The following is a 22,876-nucleotide window of genomic DNA, read 5'->3' on the forward strand; positions in this document are numbered from 1 at the left end:
AAACAGAAGATGATTAAACACCTAATTAGCTAGTTACCATTTTACTTATTGATGAATTGATAATCATATCACTTAATTCAATAAATTATTGAATATGTTATACTAAAATAAGGATTTTATTTTGATGTTATTAAGCTGGACTAAATAAATAATTCAGTATAATAAATTGTTTCAGTACTGGACACTGTATGGTAAAATATACAGTTATTATTCGATTTCTCATGAGAATATTGTAAACAAAAACACTAGAATATGTTGATGTTCAACATTTTTGATATTTCAAAGAATTCATAGAAAAAATAATTAATTTTTCAATATTCAATGGCTGGTGATAATTCAGTATATCTGAAGAAAAGTGACGTGTAGAAAATACTTTACTATTAAAGGATGCACAGTAAGCATTAGATAACAAAATAAAACCCGCTGGTAGGTCAGAGAACAAACAACAAACGATGTCATTAGGATGGAAGAGCGTAAATACCACTGAACTCCCACGAAGGTGATGATTACCATAGATAAATTAAAATATTTCGATAGATATAAGCAGGTCTAAAACAATCTAACAAACTAACGAAATTATTGTACTTAAATATTCTAATTGTATATCAATTAGAACTATTTTAAACAAATATTCAATATTATCAGAATAAAGACAAGAATACCATTAACATTGTAAATAAAAGAATGAAGATTGTGGTCAACTATTTTAATCCCCATATTAGTCTAGAAAGCGTCAGAAAAAATCGGCGTCTAAAAATGAAGTTTTAAACACATTTTTCTTGAAACTACTCTACTCTTTCGAATCTGACGTTCAACATGATCCAATTTACTTGAAACTTAGCATGAACCTTCTCTAAATATTCTTCTATCGCATCAATGTAAACGATATAAGATAATTAATAAAATTTGTCATTAAAATAACAATTGTCATCAAAAATCAACGACTGCATTAAAAAAATGTGTAAGATAACAGTGATTTATAGAAATACCACTTTTTATCAAAATCCAAGAAAATGTCGCGTCATTCGAAAGATAAGAAACGCATTTGTTCGGGAATCATCGGTAAGGACAATAATTATTATGGAAATGCCGTGTATCGTAAATAGAGTCACTGCACAACGGTCCACTAGAGGTCATTAACACCCACAAAGATAGGTTTCCAGATCTATAAATATTATCTGAATAAAATAGAATTAGGTCTCAGTACCAGACAACTGTCATAATTTTAAAAATATTACGAGAATATATTTTTGAAATGGTCCTTTCTTCGTCCTCTATAATATATGAATAAAACTCAGTTTGGGTTTATCTAGGTTTATTCCTATTAAAACGAAGAAAAAGTTCTACTTTAATATATTCAATCCATTAAAGACGATATTTTGGAAAAAAATTCCGTCGGAGATAAATCAGGTAAAAAAAATGGTTGCAGTTTTTCTCTCATGAAGAAGATATCTCATGATTTCTTGGTAATACTAGTTTTTGATCAAAGGATTATACACTTTATAAATATGGAGTCGTTAAGGCATGGTTTTAATTAACATTTTCTTTTATTTTTTTAATATGTTGTCATTTATTTTCACGTCAACCTTTCGAATTATTTGAACAAAATTTGTTTTGTGTCTTAAATATGTAAAAAAACATCATTTCAAACAATCAATCAATCATCATCAAGGACATAAAAACATTCATAGAGCATTTTGTTTAAATAATGTCTTCCTCCACACGGTCTTCAATTTTTACTGTCAACTGACATGTCTGAAGAATAAATTGAACAGCTGATGTGAGATACAAAATTATAGCTATTAAGATTAGAGTATACAATATAGCTGGCAAGATTATGTTATGTATAAATAAACAGTAAGTTTTTCCTATAATCATTAAATTGTTTTAACAAAAAAAAAGTTTTTAAAATAAAGTCTTTACAAGAAGTGTCAAATGTCATTTCTAACCGCAAATTTGAACGCCCCTGAAGATATCATACACCAATTCCATTGATGGCGCAGTGGTAAAGGCGTCAGGACGGTCCACCTACTCTTGCGATAGTCGCGTGTTCGAATCCTGCTGAGGCATGATCGTAAATTTGTTTTTGTGATTGTTTAATATTTGTGATTGTCCTAGGTCAGAGTGCAAAATCCGACAAGGAAAATGATCCCAGTCACGATATATACAGTAGTATATATATATATAACCTTTTTGATCCAACGATTTTTTTGAGTGTACCTATAATAAGTGTGGTGCCTTACATATCCCGTTACGTGATGCAAGGGTGTTCACGCGTTGATGTCATGCATGATGGGCTTCTGTGGTCTTCGTCTCCCGCGTTAGATTCGTGGGATAACGTCGACCATATGATGTTGATGGGTTCCACGTGCTATCCTTCCATGCACGTGTCGAGCACCTGTCGAGTGGCTTCTGTTGAGCAGGTTTATCTATTAGGCGCTCCAATCACTTCGGGGTCACCAATTATAGGAATGTTCTTCCGATTAGTCGGAATGTGTGGCTGTCGATGCAATTGTTCTTCCGAACCCTCACTACTATTTTGTAGAAGGAATTCCCATTCGAACTGCAAACACTGGTTGAACAAAAACTTGTTTATTTCGATGTTAAATGATACATGTGGTCGAGGGGAGAATGGACAGGATATTAGGTTAAGTAAAGGAAGTACGGCAGCGTTAGGAAGTGGTACTATTACAAGGGAGTAGAGAAAAGAAAAGAGAGCGAGACGTTATCGTGATGGTTTTTTAAAGCCGGTAACCACATGGCACCAATCCATCAGCGTTGTCAACCTTTGAACTTGATGTAGGTGAATTTGTGGTGGCCTAAAGGGTTGTAGCGGTCGCTACTCTACTCTTTGATAACATTCAAAAATGACACAGAAGGAGAATCAAACTATATGACCATTTAATCGTACAGTGCAGTGAACTCTTTACCATAATAACTGCAGTTTTAATTAATATATGAACAGTATTAGTCCCGACATCAATTAAAGGATCATTGGTCCTAGATACCTAGTTTTCAAATGATTGCAAAAACCAATAAAATCTAATAAAAAAAGTAACTAAAGAACGCTCAAATTGAAGGAAAATATGATCATTGCTTATTTTATTCTTAAAACAAAGCCCCGCATTAATTTGTAAATAAAATCAACAAACCCACATATTTGAACTAACCAAGACAAACGGCCAACAAATAAAGTTCACAGTTATACATAAGTAACCCGATAACTAACCGTTGAACTTCTTTATCGCCGAACTATTATCAAAAATCCCGTCACAGGGTCCGATAAGTTCGGCTGGATTCCTACGCATTGTCTCCCATACACAACAACGCGCCAAACGAACAATCTTATTTATGTCTTCCGTCGGTTGTTTGGCCGAATTCCGTTCGTAAACTTCATATCGGCCAATAAATTTATCTTAATTGAGATTTAGTATCGAATAATAGAGCTGTATTGGTATTGGGATAAAATATTTTACCAGGTGACCCAAGCAAATAGGGTATTCGGATGAAGACAATCACAAAAATAGAATTAGTGGATTTATTAAAATGTACTTATTTTCGTATTTAAGTCGAGATAACTTATTTGATTGAGATATAATGACAAGCAAAAGCACTGCGTCATGACAATCAGAAAATATCGCTTTATCTATTGGTTATTTATTTAAAAATATATATTATGGATATACATACTACTCCAACGACCAAGAAAAGAATGCATTTTATTGAAAAAATAACATTTTTGATACTTTTTCAACATTTGGAAATAAATTACGTACTAGATTATTACTAGTTTCCGACTAACCTACAATTTATGTTCATAATAACCTAAATCTAGGTATATATCTAGGAGGACCCATTGGCCCTATTTTAGTCTCCAATAGCGTTGGGAACAATCGACTGACAACAGTCAAAACAGTCGAAACAATCGACTAGTAGAACCGAAAATAATAACTAAAAGTACACGACTGAAACGGTCGATACTAAATAGTAATAAAATCAGTCGGACCGAAAATAGTGATTGAAAACTATCGACTAAAATAGTCATTGGTAAAAAGTAGTAAAATCATTCGAACCAAAAATAGCGGCTGAAACAGTCGATAGTAAAAAGTAGTCAATTACTAAACAGTCGATAGTCAATTTCAGTCGATAGTTCCCAGCACTAGTCTCTAATAATGTTTATGTTTACACTAATGTTTTTCTATTAAATGCACCTTACTACACTCAACTACACTAGATCAAATAGTTTGGTTTTCTTCAGTCTGTGTCCAGTTCTGGTATTATCCAAGAGTCGTATTACGTAGATATTGAAATGGGAATGGAGTATCTCGTCATGTCTCCTTGCGATTCTCTTAATTTCCAGAGTAACAGTCAGTATCTGAAGGTCATCATGTAAGTAGTATTTCGCTGCACCTACAATACTCCTCAAGATTTTGTTCTGGAAAATTTTATTGTATTTATATTATTTTGACGGAATATCCCCAGAACTGAAATGTGTATGTCCATATAGATTTCAATTATTGTTTGTATAATAGTATTTATTATACACTTCCTTGTGGGACAGCTTTTTTAGCTTCTTTATTGCAGAGTAGACTTCCTCTTGTTTGACTCTATATATTCTAGCTGCAATGTAACATTTTAATAGTTCAGTGTATTTCTTCGATAACATTTTCTGTACCTTATGAACTTATCATACAAATAACTTGTTGAGTGTTTGTTAATAAACCCAAACTCATGTGTAGCCTTTTAAGTTTTTTCGTTTTATAATGGCACTAGAGAAACGTAGAACGATGAATTCTGAATGATACACAACCACTGGTTTACCAAAAGTGCTTCTTGAAATACGAAGAAGAAAGCTGCTACTAAGGATTGTTCTTCATCATGACAATGTCAGCTCTCACACATTGGCTGAAACAACCACCTATTCCATTAAACAGTCCTGATTTGGCACCAAATGGATTTTTATTCTTGTATATCAAGTATAAATTGCGGAGACGCCTGAAGAAGCTGTAGAGACATTCAAAAACCATGTTTAGAGTGAAAAAGTTATTACGAAGATTGGTTCAAGTGCACAAAAAGAGAATAGATCATCATGGCAAATACTTCGAGAAATAATGAAGCCATTTTCGTTAATAAATCGCTGACTTTTCATTATTAGGCTCAAACACTACTTCGACTACTAACAAAAAAAAGCTACAACATATCGAAAAAACTTATCATTTTATATACGTTTGTATAGGAGCACAAACTTCTTGTGTGCCTTAAAATTCACAATTATTCCATATTAATAAAATCATATTGATCATTTCGCGTCCAATATCATTTATTTACTGACTGTTTACTGACATCATATGTCACCAGCAAGAATTTTAGAAAATTTCTTATAGAAATAATATGTTTCTATGAACATCAATCATCATACATATCATGATTTACTCTCAATATTGCGGTACAATGTAAATATGATTTATATTCAAATAAATTTCTATATTAAATCCTAAATCCTTAATGTTGTTGGAAACGATTGTTTTGCGAACTGAAGAACAACAAAAATGAAAGGAAACCGAACTCATGATTAGAAATGTATTTCTTGGGAATATTGTGGCTGATGATTTAACTCTATTGTGACTCCCTTAATTTCATGGAATATAATCCAAGTTTTTGACGTATATTAATATACTATACATTTTATAAACATTTTGAAAAAACATTTTGAGTATCACACAAATTACAGAAGTGTCCAAACTTCAAAAAATTCAATCGCGGTGCTTGATTATATGCTTGATGATTATATGAATGATTGCTTGGATATATTTGTATGCGCCCGAAAGTAAGCAGCAGTCGAGTGTATGGGTGTTTGAAGATGAACCAAATCCAACAAAAGTTGTTGGCGCACGAAGCACTTCAAAGAATATGGTGACCTGTTTCTTTGGGAAAACTGGTCATATTGCAACATTGTCTCTAGAGGATCGTAGGACAGTAAATTTTTATTGGTACACAACTATTTGGTTGCAAGAAGTCTTCGGTGAAATAAGGAAAACAAACAAGAGACGCCGGATTGTTCTTTATCATGACAATGCAAACTCTCACACATCGGCTCAAACAAGAGATTATTTCAGCACTCAAACCATAGAATTGATGGGTTATCCGTCGTGCGGCCCTAATTTTTCAACCAATGATTTTTTTTGTTCCCATCCGTGAAGAATAAAATATATGGTCAACTATTTTTATTGCCCGAAGAAGTGATTGAAGCGTTCAAAAATCATATTTTGAAGATACATCATTCGGAATGGAATAAATGCTTTGAAAATTGGTTTAAGCTCATGCAAAAGTGTATCAATCATCGTGGCGAGTACTTTGACAAACAATAAAAATATATTCGCAGCTTAACTATTTGTTTTTTTTCCTATTCCCGAGATATAAATAGTGACGCTCGTATGTAGAAAGTTGTCAAAACCCTTAAACTGGCCAGTTTGAAACATGTTCTTTATGCATTTCGCCAATAGATATCGCTGTTCACAATCATTGCTGAATTTGACCCAGCAGAAGGAATTCATAATGAATAATATGTACCTAAAATATAATTTTAAACATCTAAATTAAAAAATCTCTTGCAATATGGCGGAGGAACCTAAATGTATTTAGAAAACAAATTGTACACGCTTAATCGTTACCTCGCTATCAAATGGAACCTAACACGGCCAACGAGCGTCAAAGCCACAACAACCGTAAAAAAATAATCGTAAATCGACATAAAACAACGATTGTTTAAACGATTTAATCAGATTGAGCCATCGAGAAACGAATAAATCAAATCTGACAGACAACAGTTCGAAATGGTTCGACGGATAAGCGAGCCATATTTTATTCATGACGGGATAAGATATCGGGTTTTTTTTGAAACGCTATTCGGAATTACTTTAATTCCTTTCTTTTTTATTGTTTTCAGGAAAGGCTTTCGACATCACTTACGTAAGGCTGTGGTTCATGTCACCCCGCCCAGAGAGTTTCTATCTGTCGAAGAAGACGTACGAAGGTGGTCCATGGATACCATATCAATATTACAGGTAAAATTAGTCGTTTATTAGTAATTTTGTAGTATAATAAGATGTTGTTTCATTATCAATTAGAAACATTCAACTTATTAGTCCCATTTTTTTAGTACTCTTGGTCTTAGTTCCACAATCTGCCCAGATGGCAATAAGTATTTGTTCTGTTATTTTAAGCTTTACTGTGAAAAATTGGTACAATGTATTTTATTTAAAATATTATTCATCGATAGTCGCTACTTTTTCATAATCTTCTCAGGCAATTTACAGATTCCATCTCGAAAGAACGATGATTCTCATTCCCATTTTAATATTCCCAAGTATGTTTTCTCCGGTTTTTCAACATATTCAAATGAATGCTGAACAATAACAATGTTGCGTCTTTGCTGTTATTCCGACCGTTTTTCGTACGGTTCTCGGCTCAGACGCATCAGTTGCAGTGTAATAACCAAACTGATCCCACTAAATCCAGAACATTAGCTTGGATCCATAGATATTCGGCTCTGCCGTTGATGTTGATGCATAACCCGGAATCTTCAATGCTTTTTTTTGTTTTGGATTGTTATAAAGGACTCACTTTTCATCACCTATAATCATGCGATAGAAAATACCTTTAGGGTAAATGATATGGCTCGGTGGATGGAGGTAAAACGAAATGAAACAGTGGTGTTTACATTATGTGACCGTTATTTATTGGCAATATAAAAAATGTAGAAAGTACAAAATAGATAAAACGGATGGCAGCGGTGTTACCTGGTGAGGAGGCTCGGGCAGTCGATGGTGGCACGTCTAAACCAAACAATGGTCGGATACTGAATGATCGGAAATACCCATATAAACGTCTCGGGGCTGCCAGCTATTCGTTATCGGGTTCTAGTTGGCGCTGCTGGCACCCCGCCCGTGTTCAACATCTAGGATTATATTTCTGGATATTTTGTAGACCGTTCTGTATATTCTTCTTGCGTTTTACATGGATCATCACCGAATACAAATTTGTTTAGTTGTCCAGATATGTCCAAATGTCCGGTATCAAAATCACCACTTTTAAGACGATTAAACCAGCATTTATATGTTGAAATCGATGAAGTATGGTTGAAATAAGCTTCAAACAGCAATCGATGATGTTCAGCAGTCTTTTTCGTTAAATTAGCGTAAAAATACTTAAATTTCTTTGGAACTTCATTTTTAAGACATGTGAATGAAAAAACAACAGAAATTCGATTGTCTCTTGAAAATAACAAATTCATTATAAAACATATGTTAAAAACTTAAGATTGCATAAAAACTTAACAATCTAAGGTTGATTGTCATTATTTAAGACGAAATAGAGCCTCAGCGAGGAGTTCAGCATAAGTTAGTGAATCTGAAGAGAAGAATCAGGTTTAGCACATTTTCAAATTGGTTTAATAGTGCAGTAAGTAAAGTTGGTCAAGCTTGCTTCGTCAGTTCTAATTAGTTACATTCAGCTAGTTCCAATGCCACTGGGACTTGAATCCAGTTGGTCTATGTTTATTTATTATAGTTAATACTAGTAATGTGACAATCCTCTCTATCACGCCAGTAATAATACTGGATGATTTATTACAAATCTTACCGATTTAGTCACTTTGCAGTTGGTAAGATTCACAAATTATTAATTATTAATGGTCAAGGGAGAATATCCAGTGATAAAGGCTTCAGTGATCAATGAGTTTGATTGTTCAACTGTGAATTTTAATTAGTAAAAAGATAAATTAATGAAATATTTGCACAAATTCTTGTTCTACATTTGGTATCTCATATTTATTTGTTATAATATCACTTATAATGTATATGTATACCAGTACATAAAAAACATCGAATTTTATTTAATTAATGTTATAAAAAGCAAATCCTATATTTTCAACAATTTTTTCAACAACTACGGTATATGTTTAGTATGAAAGTATCCGGTACTTTAACAACATCGAATTTTTTAAGTTTAAAAGCCAATTGAATTTAATTAATGTAAGTAGAATATATTTTCGACATTTTTTTATATATAATTTATGTTTAATATCAAAATATATACTCTAAAAAGATTCTAAGAAGATTAACTATATATCTATACATCTATATATTAGAGATATCCAAGAATACGCATACAATATTTTATTAAAATTTGTTCTGGGATCTTTTAAAATTGTTGTTTTTCGTTTACAGCGCCACCTGTCGAGATACATACGGATTACCTGACTGGACGCATACCAAACGCGGAGAGGAAACTCGCGCGCTCTGTACATCTGAGTACTCGGACATATCGCCGCTACGTGGTGGTAATGTCGCCTTTGGAACCCTAGAGGGCCGTCCATCCGCCTATAATTTCGATACAAGCCCGGAGCTGCAGGTAATTGGTGCTTACATGTCATTATATAAATCAAAATAATTTCGCAACGCTAAATTATATGTAATAATAAAAAGCGATTGCCTAAATTATGATAATAAAGCACGTTGTATGTAGGACATAACCGCTCAAATTCTGGTATATCCATAGAATAACAGTGTCGAAACGATTTTGGTTAAGTACAATTATATATATTTAACTATATATTGTTTTACAATCACATTGTATGTTAATTTTTGATTATTTTGGGCCCCGTATTTTAATCAGCGACATCTGTTAGTCAAAATGCCCAGTATAAATGAAAAAAAATTTAAATAACCGAACCTAACTATTAAACTATTATATTATCCACATAAAATATCAGTTTTCCTTTTAATACCAATGATTTATTAAATGTATACATCGGCACTCACTTTTTGTTGCCCGATCTGAAGAAATCTTAGTTTTTAAAAAGTTTAAAAGCCACAATTTATAGATACAGCCTGGAGAACCAAAAAGTTCGAATATTGATATTTAGAGTTTCTCTAATACATGAGCATTTTTTGGAGAATGCCAATAACACTAATCAAGAAATATTAATAAAAACTGAAAGTCTAAAATCCTCCAACCTGTTGGGCGTTCCAATGAAACCCAAAACAATAAGGCGGCAGTTAAAATGTTTTGAATTTAAAAAATAAATAAATGAAATCAATAACATATTAAAAACCGATTTCATTAAAGAAAAAACATCCCTTAATGAATCAGGCTTCTCAATGATTTCTATTAGTTAATATGGGAAACTAAATCTAACAAATGAGACACAGAGGTTCCTTAGTTCGATCCACTAGGAAGGTATCGATTAAATGTTAATGACCAATAGCATTTTGAGTGAAGCAACTTTCGCTATTGTGAAAAAATTGATAGAAAGTAATTTCACGTGTTGATAAAATATTGCTTTTTGAAGGAAAAAATACAGTTGAAGCAAAAACTTGGCACTGCCCAGGAAAATCAACCATCAAGGATTAGTATGCTAAGTTTAGACGTGGTGAAATGAGCACCGAAGACGATGAACGCAGTGAACGTCCAAAAGAAGTTGTTACCCAAGAAAATATTTAAAAAATCCACAAAATGATTTTGAATGACCATAAATTGAAGTTAAATGAAACAGCAGACACTCTAAAGATATCAACTGAACGTGTACATCATATCATTTACGAATATTTGGGTATGAGAAAGCTCTGTACAAAGTGGGTACAGCGCGAGCTCACTTTTGACCAAAAACAACGACGAGTTAATGATTCGGATCAGTGTTTGAGGATGATCAAGCGTAATAAACTCGAGTTTTTGCATCGGTATGTGACAATGGATGAAACATGGTTCGATCATTTCACTCCGAAGTCCAATCGACAGTTATCCGAATTGACTGCACACGAAGAACCCGCTCCAAAGCACGTGAAAACGCAACCGTTGGCTGGCAAGATTATGGCGTCTGTATTTTAGGATGCGCATGGAATAATTTTCAAAAAAAGGAAGGACCATCAACACCGACTATTATATAGCGTTATCGGACCAGTTGAAGAACGAAATTTCGAAAAAACGGCAGCATTTGAAGAAAAAGAAAGTGCTGCTTCACTACAAGACAATACACCGTATCCCAAATCAGTGACAACGATGGCAAAAATCCATGAATTGGGCTTCGAATTGCTTCCTCATCCACCGTATTCATCAGATCTGACCCCCAGCAACTGTTTCCTGTTCTCAGATTTCAATATAATGCTCGCTGGGAAGAAATTTTCGTCGAATGAAGAAGTGATCGCCGAAATTGAGGACTATTTTGAAGCAAAGGACAAATCGTACTACAATAATTGTATTGAAAAGTTCTTATACATAAAAATATGTGAAAACTTATTATACCCACTAACTTATATTAACGTACATGCCTTTGAAATTTGAGGGTTTCTTTCGATTTTCCCGGATTCCGCCATCAGATCGGAAATGCGCTCTATCGAATAAAAAAGAATTTGGGAAATTGGTCCACAATTGACGGAGAAGTCGACGAACATACATTAAAAAAATATACAGTCGAACATAGAATCTGCTCCTTTTTTAAATCGGTTAAAAATACTAGTAGACTAGACTAGACTAGACTAAGTATTTATTATTAGACACAACGTCACCCTCTTGCAATTCGAATATATCGAAGTTAAAATAACAAGCACAAAACTAAGTCATTTTATAATTCATTCTATATTCATATTCTTTTTTGCATACCAGCACATCATATACATAATTGTAATTACTGTTAGATCAAGTACCGATACTTCAGATGTGGCTGCACATTCCTACTACAACATTCATTAAACAATCATTACATTGTTGAAACCCATTAATATTCCAATTTGGTTAACATTTCAAACATCATACGTTGGTCTTGTAAAACGTACTGAAAAAGACACTTCAACAGATTTTAAAATAATTGCCATCCGATCAATAACAACGTCGTAATCGTGTTATACTATTCCACGGAGTATCTACCACATTCTTCATGAATAATTAATGAGATCGAATCAATTGACTGCTGAACAGTCAATTTATCGAATTGCCATCGAAGATTCAGCTTCATATTAAAGCTATACACCTTTTATTCTTTAACAGCACGATACAAAACAATATTTTACAATTCAAATAATTAATTTATTTTCAACCAAGGATCACTAGCGTCGTATAGATAAAAAAGGATTTAAAAAAGGTCGTCTGGAGACTATTAATTTCTGTCAAATAAATTTGTATCTATCGAGAAAAGGGTTGGGAGGATTTGTTTTATAAGTTTTGTTGAATTAGAAAAGGGTCTTTAATGACTTCTTCATTAGTAATGATGTATTTATTTGGTATTAATTACAGTGTACAATGTTATGATGAAAAAATTAACATTTTATAATTCGTACGCTATCAATAATTTAATTTACATATGTTAATGATACCTAATTACTTGATGGTTACCCAATTTCCTAAAAAGATTCAGCGGAATACCTATATTAATAGACTAGACAAAATGCTCAGTAAAAATGAAAAAAATATTAAATACTCGAATCTAACTATTAATTTGGATGATGTTGACATTTATCCACATAAAATATCAGTTTTGCTTTTAATACTAATGATTTATTGAATGTACACATCGATACTCATTACTTTTTGTTGTCCGATCTGAAGAAATCTGCTCCCAAAGCCCATCAAACACTTTTGAGTTGAGAAACACTTTGTTGATTGAGTTTCTCTAATGCATGAGTAGTTTCTGGACACTGCCTCAGGAAAATCAACCATCAACGATTTGTGTGCAAGTTTAGATGTGGTGAAATGAGCACCGAAGACGGTGAACGCCCAAAAGAGGTTGTTACCGATGAAAACATTAAAAAAGGCTACAAATTATTTTGAATTAACGTAAATTGAAATTGAATGATGATGATGATTATTGATCTCCAAAGAAATTGTTGTATTGTTGCAAGTATGACGTTATAATAAGTCATCAATTCGACTAGTAATCCAAAAGTGAGAAAGCAACGCTCTTCAAAGAAATTCACGATGACTTCGAAATCCAATGGAGCTTCACGATAATGCATGATTTCGTTCTAAAACATAAAAAAGTAACACCAACGTTGAAGCAATACAACCACTGGATAACGAACAGATAATCACAAGATTGAAGCGAACCAAACCACACGAATTTGTGTAGTGTATAAATGTTACTATTAACCATGGTTAATCCAAGTCAAATTCGCTAAATAGACGAGAAGGAATTGCTAATTTACCACAAAATCCCCTCAACATTATTTTAAGTAATGAAACAAGTCTTAACGTTTAAATAACATTTATTTATTTATCTCTTCATAATATGGAATAAAGTGTTATGAATTATAACGTTACACTTCTTTCCATATTTTTAATTTTTTTTTACTTTTTTTCCACCTTACTCCTTACTATTAAAAACTCCACTATATCTGCATTAAGTCGATTGCAGTTCCTTGTTTTTAAATTTTTAGGGGCAGATATTTTCACTGCTTAATACGAATCCCCAATAAGTCTCCATTCAACATAATATTTCCCGCAGATTAGGGAATTCCCAGCAAGTTGGCAACGCTGCTACTAACTTTAAATTAAACTGGTCTCGTTTCATTTTAATTTAGTTAATGCAAACTGATATATTTATCTAGTATTCGTCTTATTTGGAATTATTTGATATCAATCCAATTAATTAATTGCAAAAATTTAAGTAAAAAGAAAAATACAATACATAAAACAAATTAATTTATAAATTAACAATGTACTAAGCGTTTGAAATAAAATATGCCCTATTGAATAAATTCCATCTGTTATTATAATTTAGATTATTTCTGATCGAAACTCTGATTAGGGTTGTTGGCCACCGAAAAAAATATCGATATTTTAAAAAATATCGACTTTTCGATATAATGAAGGAAAAAAATATTCATATATTTTTTTGCATCAAGTATAAAAAATATCGATAATTTACAAAAAAGATATATATTTTTAAGAAAGATTAAAAATAGTATATTTGACTATTAAAGCAATATAAAAAATTTATATTTTAGAAAGTTATGATATTTTTTATGGGAATTTAAAATTAAGTACCAATTTTAAAAGACTACCATATTTCTAGGAATGGGTAACAGCAACGGAGATTATGATCACACTAGATCGGATCAACACCTTTGGTGACGAGGTGTTCGGCGATCAGCAGGTGTTGAGGTCGTATTTTTACGCCATAGCCGATGTAGCTGTTGGCGCTCGTTGCAAATGTAACGGGCATGCTTCCGAATGCGTGGCCAGTACAGGAGAAAAGGGCCTACAAAGTCGAGTGTGTAGATGTGAGCACAACACCGCCGGGCCAGATTGTGCCGAGTGTTTACCATTCTTCAACGATGCTCCATGGGCCAGAGCTACGGCTTCCAACGCCAATGAATGTAAACGTAAGTACTTTGTATATTTTTTTATTATGGTAGAATTGTTAATATACCTACTAGAGCTGAATTAATGAGCAGATAATTTCAGACAAATTTCTTGGTAATTTTGTTAATTATTACATTAAAATAAAAGACTTCAAAAATATTATTTTATTCACAAACTATTAACGATAAATATTTTTTATCTGATACTAGCGACCCGCCCCGGCTTCGCATGGGTGCAATGCTGATACTAAATTAAATACACTACAGAAAAAATATGAACGTTGTATACAAAAACATAGCGGCCCGCTCCGACTTTGCACGGGCATAAAATATATATGCCTATGTCACTCAATGAAAACATGATTAAAATCGATCCAGTATTTTTGGTTCATTCATTACTGCCCTTGGCCTGCACGCATTAAATTTGGAGTAAAACAATTCCTCTTCCCCTATACTTACTATGAAGATTTCCTGCTATCTTTGGAATATCTAAATTCATACAATTTTTATTACATTACACATTTTTAAACGCAAATTTTAAATTTGTAATATCTCCGAAAATATTTGTTTAATTTACATGCTGTAAGGAACCATATTGATCTATATTAATTGCACACTGTATTTAAGGTACTTAATTCGATAAGGATTAATGCCGTATTGCTTAAAATAGCTTCGTAAATAAGCCATTTTCTCACGTAAAAAGTAAACAATAAAAATGGTTAATGTGGGTTATCCCTAAAAGTTAAACATATACCATCGCGGACTTTTTTGTAGACCTTTTTATGGTGTACAATACTGTAGTACATTAATTTGATCTAACTCGTAGGGTTAGGCAGCGTTTTTGCTAATTGCTAAATAAGCCTAAAAAAATAGGTTAATTTACGACATCACGTTAGAAACCTCTAAAATTAGCAATGTTGCCTTAGTATATTATGCATGTATTATACATATAAACCTTCCTCTTGAATCACTCTATCTATTGAAAAAAACCGCATCAAAATCCATTGCGTAGTTTTAAAGGTTTAAGCGCACATAGGGATATAGGGACAGAAAAGGCGACTTTGTTTTATACTATGTAGTGATACGTTCACTAGCACGGACTAAAATATTTTCTCCTAGTGACATTCGTTGTACATTTTCACTTGTCGGAAGAATATGAAGTAAGTCTGAAGCAGTTAACAGTAGCCTGATATCACCGGAATGCTCCATTTTTCGATGTGAGTTAATCGTAAGCCATCTAAGGCCTGATCGGGATACAATCCTTCCATCCATTTGCTTCTGATAGGCTTAGAAACTTTGGAACCATGATTTGAGATATGATTTTACTAATTCCTTTGAAATATCCTACAGAGATATATCCTATAGAGATGTCCTTAAGTATGCATTGTTATGATTTTATACATATATCATTTCACATGACATCAAGCTTCAAAACTATAGGTATTATATTTTGCGAAAGTAACACCGTCATAGATTTATACCTCTTTGAAAATGTCAAGTTTCGTACCTGAAAACGTAAGTCATCATTTGCTGATAGAAATTTATAGTGACCATGCTCTAACTTCATAGACATGTGAGCCGTGGTTTCGTAAATTCTAAAGCGGTTTTTTTGATGTGTAAGACAAACAATGTTCTGATAGGCCGAAAAAGATCGAAGATACGAATCTGAAAGAGTTATTGGAAGAAGATCCAACCCAAACTCAGAAACAATTTGCAGAAGGGTGAAGGAAATCCCCAAGGATGTAAAGATAGGTGCCACATCGATTGTATTACAGGCATATAGAAAATCGAAAAATCGTCAGTGAAATTTTGCTTCAAAAGTTTGATCGGAAGTCATTTCTGTATCGAATAGTGACGGCGGATGAAAAGTGAATTTAATTTGAAAACCCTATCGACTCTAAGGCCAAATTGTTTTGTCCGCAAGACAATGTGCTCTCTTTGGTGGATCTAGAGTGCCGTGTTGTACTACGCACTATTGAAACCTGGTGAATCAGTTAATAGTGATCGCTACCGACAGCAAATAATCAGTTTAGACCATACATTGATCGAAAAAAGCTCCAGAATGGGCCCGAAGACACGGTAAAGTCAAGGCATCGTTTAAATCACTTGAAAGGGACGTATTATCGCATCCACCGTTCTTTCCAGACCTTGCACCGTCCGACTATCAACATTTCGCATCAATGGAACCATCAACACTTACCGAGCAGCACTTCGCCAATTTCGAAGAAGTTAGAAAATGGCTCAATGAATGGCTTTGCCTTAGAGATGGGAAAGACGTATAGAATCAAATGGCCTATACTTTAATTAAATAAATTTTTCCGTTTTCTGGAAAATTATCTTTTTTTGTCGAAAAAAAAACGATACACTTGGTATATTTGATGTGATTTAAATGATCAAAGAAAAAATAATGGACAATCCAGACTGGTTCCTGACAAAACCCAAATCAAAAACAAATATGAGCTTCATTCTCTATCTAATTATAATCTTTATATTATATTAAGTTATATCAGAACCCCGCATTACCACGTTCAAAAAGAACCATCGCTATACCTACTACGTAGAATCCAGGCCGTAAAATGAAACGCGAGCGCGCTCTAAATGGTACTGACGGCGTTGTCTCTGTAAAAGGCGAGGCGGTACCGCTGCTAATTGCCCGCTTTATCCACCGCGACCATAAATCAGGCCGGTTTCTCGGTCCTAATTGACGTGGGCTTTTGTTTCGTACCGTAAAAGGCTCTACCTATCCCGGATAATTTATTCTAAACCGTATCGATTATTCCTTCAAAAATTTCGTCACCGTTAAGCCTGCCTGTGTCGGTCCGTGTCGATGACGAAACAAGAACAAAAGTTTGGGTGTTTTTTTTGAAGTTTTAGCGATCGTTCGAATGGTCATAAAACCGAATTTCGTTACGGGACAGTATAATGAACGGGTACTTGCGTAGTTGCCTTTACGGCTTTATATTCTTCATGATTATCTCGACGAAGAATAAAACAAATATAATATACTCTTACCGGTAAATAATTATAGATAACGAGCCTACTATATCTACTGTAATCCTTAAAATCGTATTTTCGTTTAAAGATCTACAGGACTTTGATGATTTATGTTGAAGATGGTAGCATAAGACTAAAAATATTCTTGTAACTTATGGGCCTATAAATTAATTTTAAAGAATTTACAACAGAAAGATTGTAACTGTGTACTAAATCGTATCAAGTACTTTGATAACCAACTTTATTTTAAAGCCTAGCTTTTCAGTATGTGTTATTCCGTCGAGGTGTGAACAAATGTTTTTCAAAGCGTTGAGAATGTCTGAAATTGTATCGCATTTGCGGAAAGTTTTATTTTTTTACTTAATTTTCAAGAAAAAAGCGACTAATGGTCATCGAATGCTGTGTGAAGCCTATGGCAACTATGCTCGATCCATTTTAATGCGTAAATACATATTTCTACGTTTTAAAAGTCGATATTTTGACACCGAAGACAAAGAGCATTCTAAAGAGCCGAAACAATTTCAAACATTATTCCATGATGATTTGTGTACGACGCAAGAAGAATATGCAGAATGTGTAACACGGAAAACCATTTCCAACCGCTTACTACTTATTCCGACATATGAGTCGTGACCTGTCTGAGAAGCAGGAGAATGAAATATTTTAAAAATAATTTGTATGCCTATTCTATAAATATATATATGATCTAATAACAAAAATCGTACAAGACCTATGAGGAAAGGGTTTAAAATTTTTAACATTCATATTTAATGCTATATTACGAGTGAATTATTTTCATTTTAAATTTTAAATAGATACAATTGAAAATCAGCTAAAATAATCACGATTCTCAAACCAACCAAAACTTTTAATAAATTATATATAAAGAGGTTTGAGGGAATAGTATTCGAGAACATCAATTTGGATTTTTAAATAAGCATGACACTATAGAACAAGTTCATAGACTGGTAGACAAATTAAATATAGAGTTAATTGCTAAAATATATTGTATTCCTGAACATATCTCAACACAGAACCCTCATTCTCACTTTCACTTCATTTTTCTCACCACTAAGGGTAATAACAAAAAATATATTTTAAAATGCCATAAAGTCTTCACTAAGATCATGCAAACCAATATTTTCAAAGCAAAAGCCACAAGCAGAAGATATGTAACTGATTTCGGACAGACAAGAAGCTTTGTCTCGTCGTAGAGATGAAAACGTACTTTTATTTTATTTACACAATTTTAGTTCAAGAATAAGAAGTGGTAACTTGTTGGACCCGTTGTAGTACTACAATACCTTAGACCTGTTTGTATTTTAATATAAATGAAAGTTTATAGTATAAACACTTGTGAGTACTTAGAACATCGCCCTAAGGGTATGATGGAATTATCAGCGGCGTACTAGCTTCATAACACTTCTCTCCTAAAGAAAACAACCAAGGAGTTATCCGTACCTCTAACTCGCTACAGGTAGCTCATAATTGTTGGAAGATTGTGAATACCTTCGCCCGTCAGTTAATCTTCTGAGTAGCAATGTCTTTACCCCAAATTTCCGTGGTATTCAGATTATGGAATCTTTGCTTTGGTTTGGTATTTCCACATTCTGATAATCCACGGCTGAGCTACTTCTGGAGCTACCTTAGAGTTTTCTTTTTAAATGTCTGTAGATTTGGTTAAGATATGTTTCTGCAACTGTCATACTTTCAGCCACCTCAGTTTATTTTTCTTTCAAACTTCAGGAATTTGTTCAGGAATAGTTCACTGCTGAGCAACTGAGACCTTCGACAACTGTATACTCTGAACTGTAAACCTCTGTCTAAGCCACAGTAAATTATGTTAAGGCCATATTTTGAGTAACTTCAGAATTTTTCTCTTTTCTCTTAATAATTTATTAAATTAATTCAAAAGAGAACAACTTTATGATATCTTCTGAATAATCCTAGCAACTTCGCTAGTTTAAATTTGTGTCAAGATGGTACACAAACCAACTTTTTTAACACAAAAAACGTTTTAATATAAAATATGTACATTATAATCATAATAACTAAATAAATATAAACAAAAACCTTATTTAACCAATCTACTACACGTATATTATATTCTACTATATACACAAAATTTAGCTTAATACCTACTAAACCTATTTATCTATTTACAATATTATTTTACCTACGTATGGTATAACTGAAGTATAAGTATGGTAAGTATGGTAGAATAAGTATGGTAGAATCATCTGGATATTGAAAATGTCAAACTAGTTTTGTGAAGTGTTGATGGACAATGTCATGCTGATAAATGTGCAGTGTTTGTCAACCATTTTTCTTTTATGTACAATTTAAGCTCAACAAGAGCTGCTTTTAAAGTAGATGGTTGAAGAAGACAACAAGAATGCTTAATCGCGTATGCTATGAGTTCTTGTTCATCATCATTTTAATTCTCAACCAATACGCTGCTCTTGGTGCTGCTGTATGGTAGAATAAATTTGGTAGAATCATCTGGATATTGAAAATGTTAAACTAGTTTTGTGAAGTGTTGATGGACAATGTCATGCTGATAAATGTGCAGTGTTTGTCAACCATTTTTCTTTCATGTACAATTTAAGCTCAACAAGAGCTGCTTTTAAAGTAGATGGTTGAGGAAGACAACAAGAATGCTTAATCGCGTATGCTATGAGTTCTTGTTCATCATCATTTTAATTCTCAACCAATACGCTGCTCTTGGTGCTGCTGTATGGTAGAATAAATATGGTAGAATCATCTGGATATTGAAAATGTCAAACTAGTTTTCTGAAGTGTTGATGGACAATGTCATGCTGATAAATGTGCAGTGTTTGTCAACTATTTTTCTTTTATGTACAATTTAAGCTCAACAAGAGCTGCTTTTAAAGTAGATGGTTGAAGAAGACAACAAGAATGCTTAATCGCGTATGCTATGAGTTCTTGTTCATCATCATTTTAATTCTCAACCAATACGCTGCTCTTGGTGCTGCTGTATGGTAGAATAAATTTGGTAGAATCATCTGGATATTGAAAATGTTAAACTAGTTTTGTGAAGTGTTGATGGACAATGTCATGCTAATAAATGTGCAGTGTTTGTCAACTATTTTTCTTTTATGTACAATTTAAGCTCAACAAGAGCTGCTTTTAAAATAAATGGTTGAAGAAGACAACAAGAATGCTTAATCGCGTATGCTATGAGTTTTTGTTCATCATAAGTTTAATTCTCAACCAATACGCTGCTCTTGGTGCTTCTGGACTTGAAATATTCTTAACTAAGTCTCACCATAGTTGGTGATCAGCTACAACTGTTCTGGCCTCGGACACTATTAGTTTCGAATTTTTAAAATCGCTTTCTACGATCTTGATCCATGTCTTTACAAAAGGTAGATTTCATCGAGTCCGTGATGAATTCGTTCAGCTTTCATTCGATCATCGATCAGCGACATGTCCAAACCATTGTAATCTGCGTCTCTGAATTTGTTTCTCAACGGTGTACTGTTTGTCATAGCTTTGCCGATTTGGCTTGTTGCTTCGGTGGTAAATGGCACTTTTTTTCTGTCTTACTGATCCCAACTACCTGAACTCATTGTAACGGGACCTCATTGAGGTTTCCAATATGTGTTTTAGCGAATATATCATGAGCGAAGATCAAATTGGCCCAATTTCTGGGAAATACGCATTAATGTATTAATCTCGTACTCCCCTTGCTTGGGTACTAATTCACGTACAACAGAGCAGTAGTAGACTGTACTTAGTATATGTAATGTAAGATGTAATTAATTAAAAATATAACTGCCTCCATTACTCTACAACTAATGGAACCATCAAGATGCCTCAAGAAGTTTAACAAATTTAGGGGAACATATTTAACTTCTAAAGGTCCCCAAGTTAGGGTCGACGTATATGGAATTTTTGTTATTTTGTTTCTTGTATTTTGTTGTGTCATAAATGAATCCTAACACCTAATAAACCAAAAAGTACCTCGTGTTCGACATTGAACCACCTTTAGTAACATCAATATTCCACAAATTATATTTTAATGTCAATATTTGTTTATAAATGGTCGCTCTTTCAGAGTTATATAATTTTATGTATACCATTTCCTGTTAGTACCTTAACACCACCCATACCCGACACGCAGACCGCCCCGTTGTTATTTTTACGGCGAGTTCCATCGGTGGTACCTGGGTGACGGTACCACCGCCAGTGATTCAGTTCTTATCGCGCTTACGGTCACATCGTCTTCGTTTATTTAGCGGGTATCCTCTCGGCATCGCGCGTTTTTTTCTTCCTCCGATCTGTTCCGGCCGGTACCGTCTACTAATTACTACTAATTCGTCAATAAACACGCACCGGAAAGGGTTCGACTTATTGGTCGAGTGAAGATCCATATCTAATTGACCATTTAGGATAATGTATGGTGGTGGATCATCGGAATATTAATGATGTTAGAGATTTGGTGCGAGAAAGCTGAGTTTCCATTCGCTTTGTATCATTGATATGTGTTTATGTAATGAAATAATGTGCGGGTACGACTGAAGTACTTCGTGTACGGGATAAGCTTCAATAATGATCTATTTGGCAAGAGTTGTTTTGATTTTTTGTGTTTTGTTGATAAGACAATGTTCCTCTTTGGATTGGGATGGTATAACACCGTGGTTCTCAGGAACACGTAAGTACCAACTTATATATCAACAACCAAAACATCCTTATTTTACCTTTGGCCAGAAGTGATTAATTATATTTTAAATAATTATTCCAGAAAAACAACATTTTTTTTTGGGAAATGTATTTTTTATCATATCCTTCATATTTTCTGACAGTATTTGTATTGGTTATCCAAAAGTGCAAATGATAATCGAGAGAAGCAATGTTTAGTCATTACGGAGGGTAGATTTTTTATGTGACCGACCATTCTAACACTGCAAAATAATTCTATATCATGTATAACGACATTTTTCTCCATTTTTAGCTCTAACTCAACAACTGATACTGATGGCCAACTCTCATGGTGATCTCGTTCGATGTTAGTTTCTCACTATTAGACTGGCCAAAGTATTCTTTGTCAATTATATCAAAAGCATCATTTCTAAAATATCGAACTAATGCTTTAAGAGTACTTTTCTTTGAGCTAAAACAGGAAAAGTGAAGGTTTCCATAAATGGTGTTTTATTGACAGTTTAACGTTTTCAGCATCAAGAAAAATATGTGGTTTACTACCATTTAGTCACAGAAATGTTTCATGCTGTAAGTTCAAATAGATAAATTATAAATCCTTTGAAATTCTCACTTTCAGTTCTAGTAGATAACATTGTGAATTAATTAATTAATTAATTAATTAAATGTCCAAGAGGCACACAATTGAATACAAACTAAAAATGGATAGTCCTGTAGACATGAGTGGTAAATGATTTCCTATATGAATTAATAAACATGTTTTATGATATAGGCTGGGCCAACATTCATTTCGTATTTTAGATTGTCTAAAATCTAAATTATAATATTGATTTATTTGGATAATG

General features: G+C 33.3%; 1 protein-coding gene across 2 annotated transcripts in view; it reads left to right on the forward strand.

The window, feature by feature from the left end:
- Window positions 1-22,876, forward strand: part of LanB2 (laminin subunit gamma-1) — a 75,204-nt gene that overhangs the window by 20,829 nt on the left and 31,499 nt on the right. The window contains exons 4-6 of one of the 2 annotated variants that reach the window (XM_076406738.1): window positions 6,947-7,064; window positions 9,228-9,411; window positions 14,066-14,375. In XM_076406738.1, the coding sequence (XP_076262853.1) occupies window positions 6,947-7,064; window positions 9,228-9,411; window positions 14,066-14,375 (612 nt within the window). Of the gene's footprint in view, window positions 1-6,946; window positions 7,065-9,227; window positions 9,412-14,065; window positions 14,376-21,596; window positions 22,027-22,876 lie in introns of those variants that run through there. The other variant, XM_076406740.1, reaches the window with a different exon arrangement.

This window comes from Rhynchophorus ferrugineus, unplaced genomic scaffold (assembly GCF_030347505.1).
Source record: "Rhynchophorus ferrugineus isolate W39M unplaced genomic scaffold, kcgeb_rfMv2 rfM6, whole genome shotgun sequence".
NCBI lineage: Eukaryota > Metazoa > Arthropoda > Insecta > Coleoptera > Curculionidae > Rhynchophorus > Rhynchophorus ferrugineus.